Source organism: Gavialis gangeticus, unplaced genomic scaffold (genome assembly GCF_001723915.1).
Source record: "Gavialis gangeticus isolate Ggan-Ray unplaced genomic scaffold, GavGan_comp1, whole genome shotgun sequence".
Lineage (NCBI taxonomy): Eukaryota > Metazoa > Chordata > Crocodylia > Gavialidae > Gavialis > Gavialis gangeticus.
The window spans coordinates 37,787,424-37,798,594 of NW_017729033.1; the positions used below are offsets into that span (position 1 = coordinate 37,787,424).

Consider the following 11,171-nt stretch of genomic DNA (forward strand, 5'->3'; position numbering starts at 1 on the left):
GATTGTTCTTCTCAAATTTCTTGAAAACACTTCCTTTTATTTCAACAAACTGTAATTTTAAATACCAACAGTTATTTTCTTTACATATATGGAATTGATATTTAATATATACTTTTTTAATTAAAAAAGCCAATCAAGTCTTTATACATTCTGTGTCTTGGGTTATTTAGGATATATAAGTGAAGTTAGTCTACTCTATAAACATTAATTTCCATGGAACAATAACACTAAACTGTCATCTATTACAGTTATTCAACATTTGAATATTTGTCTGAAGTACATATTCAATTTACTCCATTTACTTACATTATTAGACATCATGATAGTAAGCAGTGACTTGTTGTGGGAGTTGAAAGCTACATTAAGGGTAGTTGCTTGCACCATTATAAGAATGGCATGCAAGACTGAAGACAACAATGTTAAGGTAAATGACATTTGAAAAGTGCACTTCTGTAATTAAGAAATACCAGTATTACCCCAAATGTCAAAAATATTCTGCTTCACTTGTCGTGGACTACATCAAGGTTTCCTGTTAAAGGAAGAATTATTTGAGAGAAGAGAGAGATTACTGTCATTCACTGTTGTGAGTACCTAGTAATTCTAGGACCATTACTCTAGGTCCTAGTTTTTGCATCCTTTCCCAATCAATATTAAACTATTAGGGGCAGTATTCTTGCTAGAGACAGAAAAAGAGTTACTTATCAAATGGAGGGTCTTTGAAATATGCTGTCCCTGTGTACAGTCCATTACAGGACATGCATAAGCTCCATCTGCCAAAGATCAAAGGTTCTGCCAACTGCTGCGTATGTATGGTCTACACAGGTATCCCTGAACACCCTCACACACACCACACCAAGGCACACTGAGGGAAGTGCAAGACCCATCACTACTTCAGTTCATTCTTTGTCACAGGCATCAATGTAAATATGACATAGGAATGAAAGCAGAGAAAGAAGCAGGACACAGGGAAATATGCAGGCACAATATCTCAAATAATTCTTTGTGTACTTGTCCCTAGGTATTTTCCATTGTGGGAACCTTCTAACCTGCATATCAAGTAATAGGTGGGTGGATGCTCAGAGCCTTGCTGTAGAACTGACCACAGTACTGCCCAAACACATGACTCAACAAAAGCAGATGCCTGTATTGTACACTGAAAGCAGGAGTAGAGCCCCACTTTGCTATCCTAACAATGGGGATATTTTTAAAAGGGAAACTGCCTTGGACCCTAGTTTAATTATGAAGAAACATTCATATTTTTAGAAGTCAAGAGTATCAGAAAGACCATAAGCATTCAATACAGCTCAAGAACCAATTCAGAATCTGTAAGAGGAAGAGACATGCAAATAATCTAGGAAAATTACCTGAAGGGATCTGTTCTGTACAAGTAAAAAAAAATAAAATAAATTTTAAGACTCTTTTAACAGCCAAGTAATGAAGTACTGCCTTTTCCCAGCTGGCATGAGGTTTCAGAAAAATGAGCAACTAAATAACTTAAAGGTGAAATTCCAAAACTATACTAGACTAGTCTCCCAGGCACTGATGTTAATATCACATTTCTTCAGATTGGCCTTCAAGGTGTCCTTGAATCTCTTCTTTTGTCCACCCCTAGAGCTGTGTTTATTGGCGAGTTGGAATATAGGACCTGTTTCAGGAACTGGCTGACAGGCATCCTTATGATGTCCTGTCCAACAGAACTGGTACTGTATAAAACATGGCTTCTGGTGGTGTCTGCTTGGGCCAGAATGCTGGCATTTGTTCTTCTGTCCTTCCAATATGGAGGATTTTCTAAAGACACTGGAATGTTACCATCAGCCAGGCTTTCAGAGGTTTCCAGTATGTTGTCCAGGCTCCACACCCATACAACAGGGTCAGGATAACAACAGCCTGGTAGATGAGAAGTCTGGTTTGGGTCCTAAGGTCATGATCAAAGACACGATATGCGGGATGTGTAAAGGCAGCACAGGTAGATTTTATTTATGAATACTACAACCCTGAATTTATATTCTGACAGGCTAAAAGCTTTTCAGTCAGCCGTTAAAATATGAAACACTGGAAATGGTTTTTTGTTTTTGTTTTTTTTTTACAGTGTTAATACATAATTTTAAGAAAACTGACATCTTGAAATATATAGTAGTTGTGCTTTAAAGTAATCAACTTGAATATATATTGTGAATATTTTGTAACTTGAAAGGATACAGACATACAGCACTGCCATGAAGAAGTGAGGAATCACACCTATATGAGCTCTTTTTCTCTCCTTAGGTTCTGTAGCCGTCCAGTAAAGAGCATCCAAAATATCTTGTCCAAAGGAGGAAAACAGACGATCAGCCACCTAAAGACAGAGAACTTTTAATATTTCTAAATAATATTTGTTCTGGCAAATTTATTTGCATACACTGCCATAATTAATGTCCAACTCACAAAACAGTCTTCAAAATTTATTTTTCATAGCTCATCTCCTCTCCTCATTTTGACTCTATGATTCTATTTCCGCTAAAAACATTTCCCAAGTCTCTATTGCAGTTGTGGGTATCATATAACTAACGGTGTTCTTTCCTCCCAAGTCAACTACCACTATCTCAGCAGGACCTGGACGTGAAATCCTGGACCCTGGATAGCATGCTCAGCTATGACAGCCTATGTAAAAGTACATCAAATTGAGATTCAAACTTTAGTCTTTCATGAAGCAAAGTATATCGGCATGCATCACCTTTTATACCCCAAACGATTTAAAAGCAAAAGGTCATGATAAATAGCAAACTGGAAGAAAGGAGGAAGTATCTAATAGGGTGCTGCAAAGATTAGTGTTTGGTTTGGTTCTGTTTAACACCATTGCTAAAGATCTTGAAAAAGGAACACAAATTAAAATTAAATTCACCAGAAAACATCTAATTGACAGAAACAAAAAAACCCCAAACCCACAAAACAACAAACAAAAAACCCAGAAAGGAAAATGACACACTGACCTAGGCAGATTAGAAACAAGTGTAGAAAATGAGAACTGATTTGGAAAACTACAAATATCTGAGAAAATGTAATCCAAAATATATACGCAATGAGGCAGAAATCAAGAAACTGATAATGCTGAAAGGAACATAAAATAGCAGTGGTTAGCAAATTCTGACTGTCTGTAAATTCAATACAGCAGCAAAAGAGTCAGTGGGACTATATGCCCTATGTACTCAAATCCAAGATAAGGTTTCCCCTTATCCCCAAATCAGCATGGGGGGTGGGGTGAAACCTCATCTTGGATTTGAGTACCAGCCAGGGGAAGGCAGTTGCTCAGCTCCAACTTTGGCCCTGGGCTCACGGCTGAAACCAGAGCTGAGCTGCTGCCTATCCTGGGCTGGAATGGCTCATCTGACAGGGAAGAGGGCACGCAGTGGGGTGGGGGGAGCAAGGGGGAGACCACAGAGTGGTGGTGTGGAAAGGAACCTGCAGCCTTCCCTCCCCCACCTCCTGCCCCCCTGTGCCTGCTCCCTCCCCCCACCCTCTGCTCCCTCTTACCTTCCATTCCAGGTCAGATCCCTCCAGGCCAGACTTGACCTAGGCTAGGAGCTGACAAAGCTTCTCTCTGGCGGGGCTGAGCTGGGCCTGGGTTGGATCCACTGCTGCAGCTAACTGTGCCAGAGGATCAGAGCTACAGCACACGGTAAAGGGAGTCTGGCAGGCAGCAGAGGGCAGCGAGCAGGCACAGGCATAGAAGGGCAAGCAGCAGGGGGGGGATCAAGGATAAGGGATCTGGCCCCTTACCACCCCCACTGCTGCTTTCCCTGCCACAGCAGTGGAGGAAGGAAAAGAGAAGGGCACTTCCACTAATTATATACATGGAATATTAAAACAGATGGTTAGGAAAGTGTTGTCTTAAATTCAAAGTTTTCTTGTATTCTGGTAAATATGGTATGTAATTCTCAGAACTGCATAATTAAATATCTTGCCCAGCAAGAGGACGTTCAGAGGAACAGCAATGGAACCCTGAATTCTTGATGAATTTTCTCTTACTCATGAATCTGACCAAAGTAAAGAGATGCATATGATAAAACTATTAGCATCACTTATTAAACTGTAGTAATTACCTTTCCCTTTAATGCTTATTTTGTAAATTAAGTTAGACACAAAAGCACTATGCAATGGATATTGGAGTAGAATAGAAGATACGAGCAAATACCGTACCATTTCACATTAATTAAAAAGCTTTCTGCTTCACAACAGTTACTATGTCATCAGTGCTACATTTTACTTGCTGCTAGTTAAAGGGTCTAAATTTTGAAGTTATTGAAGAGCAACTTCAAACAGAAACGATGAAATTAAGCAAAACTCACTCAAGCCAACATCCACTCAATTATAAAATCTTTAAAAGGTACATAATTGACAAAAACAACAGAAATAGGAAAGTTAAATACTGAATGCCCAAGTATGCTGCCTAAGAATAGCATTTAGCACACCATCAGCCGCTTTTACAGCATTATAGGAAATTTTACCATTTCCCTATTATAACTTCTAAACTTTATATTAAGAAGAGTAGTACTTGAAAAGCATATTTACAATGGCATTGTTTTCGGCTATTCATTTGTCAAACTGAAGATAGTCAACACCCATTGGCTCCTGCTCAGTGATACCCTACCATGCCTGGTGACGTGCACCCATTATATAATGCTTAGAGAGTCAGGTAAGTTTGGTTTTCTCCACAATATTGCGGGGATTTTAAAAAGCTTTTTTTTTTTTTGGTTATTTTAAAATGAGTTTAAGTGCTATGAGATTGGAACAATTAAAAACACCACGCAATATTGTTGGCTGTTTTCTCAAGTCGACTTACCTGACCCCTATATGCCGGCTCCAGGCTCCAGCAGAGTTCCGTGGTGAGTGAGGTGTCACCAGCATAACACACGCTGGGTGTTCCTAAGGAGCAGGAGCCGGTGGGTCTGAATCTAAAAAAAGAAGAGTGTCATTTTAAGCCAATGGTGCTGAATGCGCCCCTCAGCATAGTTATTTGGGGCATTCAGCACACAAAAGGAAAGTTTTTGCATTTCTAGCATATCCATTTTTCTCTGCCTCAGAGATAGCCGAAAACATCAAGACATTGTAAACATCTTTGTCAGTTTAATCATTTTTCCATATTAAACACTCCAACTTCCAAGTTTGAAATTAAACAATTAGGATGTACTTGTGAGGCTAGTTATTTCATTTTTTTAAACTGAAAAATACCGAATTGACTATAGTCTGGAAGGCATCATTAACCAGACTACAGTGGTACAAGTGTTTAGATGTCCTGAAAGCAACTGTATTTTATAGGACTGAAGCATTGTTTTCTGCTGACATTATGGATGTGATGATGTGCAAAAGGTGCTGCAAGAAGTACTCTGCTCTGCTACTAGACACTAAAGCTTTTGTGACAGATCAAGCAAATCAAATGGATTTTAGCTCGATCCCGCTGCACTGATATCAAAAATATTTTTGACAGTGGTTACGAGTAGTATGAGACTTGCATTTTTTGTCCAAAAAGCTGAACAGAGAATTCCAGGCAGCAGACACCTTCCTTGCTCTGCAATATTCAGTTACAAAATGGTCATTGGTTCTGCTTGGTCCTGGATGAAGGCAAATCTCAAATGCTTCCCCCAGTGATTCACATGCCTTTTAATCCACCGAGATAAATTTTGTAGATTCTTTAAGACTACTAGAAAAATTCCTTACTGAATTTGCTCAGCACTTGGAAATGGTTACAGACAGAAGGGCTATTCTGAGTACCATTAAGCTGTATGGCATTAAGCATTACTCATTATGTGATAATCATCCTTATCATCATAGTTTAAAAATAGCATAGGAACGAATAACCCCTAAACCAGGGGTCAAACTCATCAGGCCCTGGGGCTTGATGAATGGCACAAGGCCAGTCCAGGACGTTGGCCCCAGCAAGTGCTTCGTGGTGTGGGGCCATCTGGCACAGCATGTGGGTCAAAGGGGCAGAGAGCAGGGACTGGATTATGGGGCTCCACATACCACATCTGGCCCATGGGATATAGGTTGGAAACCCTTGTCCTAGATCTTTAAAATGCACAAGATCTTGCCATCTTAATTCAGCAATCTGATTTCTCAGTTCACTGGAAAATGTATTAAAAAATAAATCAGATGCAAAAAACTAAGCCTTCACCATTACATATGTTAGATGAACACCTTGCTGGGGTCATTTGACCCCACTACTCTTTCCTGCCATGGCAGGGGGTCGGACTAGATGATCTTCTCAGGTCCCTTCCGACCCTAGAAACTATGAAACTTTCTGGAAGTGGCTCATATGTAACACATTTCAGGAAGTGCATTAACTTAGTATGGTCATAAGGTGTGATCCTCATATTCCATGTTTTTAAACAACATGAGAGAATAACTAGCGTTTAGAATCAAAAATCTCCATATTGTAGACAAACCATAGCCTACCCAAAAGAGCCTAACCTATGGTAAAATATTCATAGCTCTCCTCCTTAACACACAAACAAAAGCACTGCAGTAACCTGGCTTCATTATAAAAGATTAAAGGAGTTGGGATAAAATTAGTGAGGAGACAGAATGACAGAAAAGGGAGTTCTGGCTCTCTAGTTCAGGTGTATGTTTTGGTTCCCAGGTTGCAGTGCAAAGTGAAGGTTGTTTATCCCATGCAACTAGTTCCCACAAGGCCAAGCAAGATTTTTTCCCCCCTCCTGTTACTACAGATGTCAGTTTTTTCTTTCTCTTCCGTGCACCTTGCTCAAAAACATTGAGTGCCGGTTGCAGCCAAGGCTGAGGATTTTGACTGCGGTCTGCCAATGCTCCTGCTGGAATCCAGATATCGCTGGCTGGGGCAGGCAGCAGTGTGGGGGGGAAGGCTTAACGCCTCTCAGAGTCAAACCAATCCCCATATCAGGATTTCAGAAGGAATTTTAACCCCCACCCCATCAAATTGGCATTGACTGGGGGGTTTTATCTTCCTGTGTAGCTGGGCACATGGTTTTCTTCCTGGACCTCTTGAGGGTTGTTGGTTGTAGCTGTGTTGGTCTAAGGACAGAGGCAGACAAGGCTCTTTGGGGAAATGTGATATAGTATCATAGTAGCTAGGGTCAGAAGGGACCTAAACAGATCATCAAGTCCAACCCCTGCCTTGGGCAGGAACAGATGCTGCAGTCATATGACCCCAGTCAGGTGTCTATCCAGCCTCCTCTTAAAGACCCCAAAGGTAGGAGCGAGCACCACTTCCCTTGGAAGCTGATTCCAGGTCCTAGCCACCCTAACTGTAAAGTAATTCCTCCTGATGTCTAGCCTGAACCTGCTCTCTTATCAACTTGCGGCCATTATTCCTAGTTAGCCCGTGTGATGCCCAGGGAAACAAGACATCTCCTATTCTCTGCTGATCCCCCCTGGTGAATTTGAAGATGGCCACCAGATACCACCCCCTCAGCCTTCTCTTATAGAGGCTGAATAGATTCAGGCCCTCTAGTCTCTCTTCATATGGCCTGCCCTGCTGCTCCCTGATCATGCAAGTGGACCTCCTTTAGACCCTCTCAACACTAGCCACATCTCTCTTGAAGTGCGGCACCCAAAACTGGATGCAGTACTCCAACTGCAGGCTAACCAATGATGCATAGAGGGGGAAGATCATCTCCCTGGACCCGCTTGTGATGCATCTGTGGATGCATGACAACGTGCGGATAGCCTTACTGACAGCTTCCTTGCATTGGTGGCTCATGTTCATCCTGGAGTCAACAATGACTCCAAGATCCCTTTCCACCTCTGTGCCAATGAGAAGGGTGCTCTCCAACCTACAGGTATGCTGCTGGTTTCTTCTCCCTAGATGCAGTACCCTGCACTTGTCTATATTGATTTCCATCCTATTCTCATCTGCCCATCTCTTTTTTGGACCATCTCTTTTATTAGACCAAGTAACTAGTTGGAAAAAAATTGTTCTTTGCAAGCTTTAGGGTACAAACACCTTTCTCCAGGCACAGGGAGAGTTTGTTGTTCTTGAAAAAGTGCATTTGTACTTAAAATCTTGCAAAGAACAATTTTTCCAGCTATTTAGTGATCTAATAAAAGAAGGACTTCGAGTACATTTTTAACAACTACTTCCTGTTCTTGCAGTGGCAAAACATTGACAGTGCCCTCACTCCTTTTCTTTATCTGTGGCAAGTTCAGGTGTTTTTGTATTTTGGGTATTGTATCTGGTACTTGTGCAAGAGGGCTGTTCCTGAATTTAAGAACACATTAGACAGACACTTGTCTAGGATAGTTTAAATAGGGATAATCCTGCCACGAGGAGAGGGTAGACTAGAGCAGTGGTCTCCAAAGTGGGGTACGCACACCCCAGGGGATGTGCAAGATGATCCATTGGGGTGCGGGAAGAAAATATTAGAACTTCTATTTATGCACTGGCGCCCTCACTCGATCCGTACGTCAGACAGTCACGTGTCACGTATGGTACGCAAGGTATCCTGAGGGAAGACTGGGAGTTCTACAACGTGGAGGGGTTGACAGTGGTGCCCTCACTCAGATACTGGGGGTGCATGCTCAAAATTTTTTTTTACTGATAGGGGTGCATGATCAAAAGTTTGGAGACCACTGGACTAGAGGATGACCCGAGATCCCTTTCAGCCTACTTTTCTGTTTTTTTCCTATGAATTTCTCTACTCTTCCAAAGACCCTTTACTGCTATTTAAGCAAAATGTCTCTTTACAGCTCCTTTCTGGATTTCCCCCCCTCCCAACTATCACATTCTGACTGGCAGTTAAGATTTCAGGAAAGGAATTATTTTAAAATGAGCTCTCTCAATTTAACTCAATTAACTGAACTTTCTACAGAAAACAAACTGTATATTAAGATATTTGTGCTATTTTAATGGAAGCAGCAATTAAAAGATATACATATGAAAATATCTTGAACAACTTATTAAACTTCTAGGTGTATACTAATTTTTTTACACCGATTTCATTAAAGAAATGTACCAGACTCAAATACAAAAAGCAGACTAATACTAGAAAACCCAGAGGAAACATGGTTTGACATTTACTTTTGATAAAAACGCCCTTACCTCTAGCATGTTGTAGATGATGTATAGCTTTATGACAGACTGTCCTCTTATCAGATGGTACATCATAGAGTAGTCAACATAGTGCATCATGAAGTAGCAGATGACCAATATAACTCCTTTGAAAATGTCACATACCTGAGCAGGCTGCAGCAAACGCCTATCACTGAAATATAAAGTACAAAATCAATTCTACCATACGTTATACAGCCACAAAATACAAAAGCCATTAAACTGATAGGCACTGACACAGACAGTTGGCTAAGAATATGTATTGTTTAAAAATTCGGCTTACTGCTGGCCTTAAAAGCCAAAAAGTGTACCGGGAATAATTATACAAAATTATAGATCATAGGCTTGCAAGAGCTCTTTTCTCTCACAGCTGTCAAGGCACTAAGACATTAAGGTAAGAATCTAGCCACATTTGCTTTTACTTAGCCTTTTATTCTAGACCACTCCACATGTTAATTTGATCTCTTCCATTATAGAAGTAGCCATTCTTGTTTGACTATATGAAAAGGAAATGAAACAGCTTTCAGACTGCACTATGAAGCAGATGCTGGGAGAATGGAGCAAATCTTACTCCTATTGTACCTACCTAATTTCATCGCTTCTTTTGGTATTAGGATTCTACAGCAGTCTCAAATGCACACAAAACTCAAGAGTCCTGAGGCTGCTGCTGCTCCTGGATATATGTAGCTCATACATACAGAACACAGCAACTTCTTGCCATCTTCTAGCTTACAAGTATCAACCATTCAGTCTAACTGTACAAACTAAAGCTATACAATATACACCAATTTCCCTGGAGCTCAAGCCACAGAAACTTTGTGTTCAGCATGAAGAAGTTAAGAAACTGGAATGTAGTAAGTACTTTAGTCGGTACCTTACAGTAACTATTTAACACCAATTGGGTACTAAAAAGATTTAAGAATTTTTACAAACTGAGCTATAAGTTATGCATTAGGGTGCCAAATATATTTAGGAATTAGGAATATATTTTGGAATATATAGTGCCAACTATATTTAGGAATAATTGCTGCCCTAAAATTAAATAAGCCTATTTTTAATAAGTCAGGAAAACTTGAGGGATTTGCATTCCATTTCTCAAGTTTAAAAAAAAAAAAAAAGCTAAAATTGATTTGAAGGATAAAATAAATTTTCTTGAGGTTGATTTTTCTGCACTGATTTAAAAATGGTTTTGGAACAGAGCTGGAGCTAACAGACAATACTGTAACGAAGAGTCAGGTTTTGTCTACATTAAAGAAGTTTAAAATAACATGCCCTTTTCCAAATGAATTAAACTGAAATCAGAAAAGGCACTCTTGATTCCAGTCCAGTAAGGGCCTTTTTCAGGCATAATTATTCTGGAAGAACTATTCTGGTAGATTTCCAAGCATATACCAGCCTTTGTATACTCACTTTAGTGTTTAACTGGAAGTAATGAAAATACCAGGAAGAGAGAAACCAATTAGTAAAATCCATATTCATGCATAGATAAGTCATTCTGTGCCAAAATAACAGAAAAACTATGATTGATACATTTAAAAAAAACCCAACTAGAATGAACCAGTACCTTATTATACTCAATTACACAGTGCAAACAAACACTCCCCCTTTGAATTTGCATGTCTGACTTTGAATACATTAAGGGAAAGAGTTGCAGCTGCTTTTGTTAACAAAACTAAGCAAATCTGGTATATTCCTACAAAGGTTAAGGAATGACAAACCAGTTAAATTATGAGGCTCCTCTCTGTTCTCATGTCATGTCTACACCAGACTTAAAATTGGATAATATTATAGCTCATTTGGATTTGTTAAAGACTGTTATATGTCTCAGAATATTCACAAGTTAAACTGAAAAACAAAAAGTGTACAGTGTGACAAACTCAGAAATGGGTCTTTTTTTAAATAAGGCATTTATAAAAGCACACACAGTCTGCTATTATTTACCGACAGATTAACAACCTAGTAAATTTCTCAGCAATGCATATCAGCTTATTCAAACTCATGGTTTCCATTTCTGTTACTATCCTTTCTTTCCCCTCCACTATTGTCCCTCACCTGTTACATCTTGTATTGAAGTAGCCTGTGAGCTCCTAGGAGTCTGACCATTAGTCAA

The 11,171-nt window shown here is 39.8% G+C and overlaps 1 protein-coding gene across 1 annotated transcript in view; it reads right to left on the reverse strand.

Moving 5' to 3' along the window:
- The window catches only part of TAPT1 (transmembrane anterior posterior transformation 1), a 74,173-nt gene that overhangs the window by 34,430 nt on the left and 28,572 nt on the right, over positions 1-11,171 (reverse strand). Inside the window, exons 4-7 of the mRNA XM_019526318.1 lie at positions 9,053-9,215; positions 2,200-2,335; positions 307-404; positions 34-49 (exon numbers count right to left, since the gene is read on the reverse strand). Coding sequence (XP_019381863.1) covers positions 34-49; positions 307-404; positions 2,200-2,335; positions 9,053-9,215 — 413 coding nt within the window. The remainder of the gene's footprint in view (positions 1-33; positions 50-306; positions 405-2,199; positions 2,336-9,052; positions 9,216-11,171) is intronic.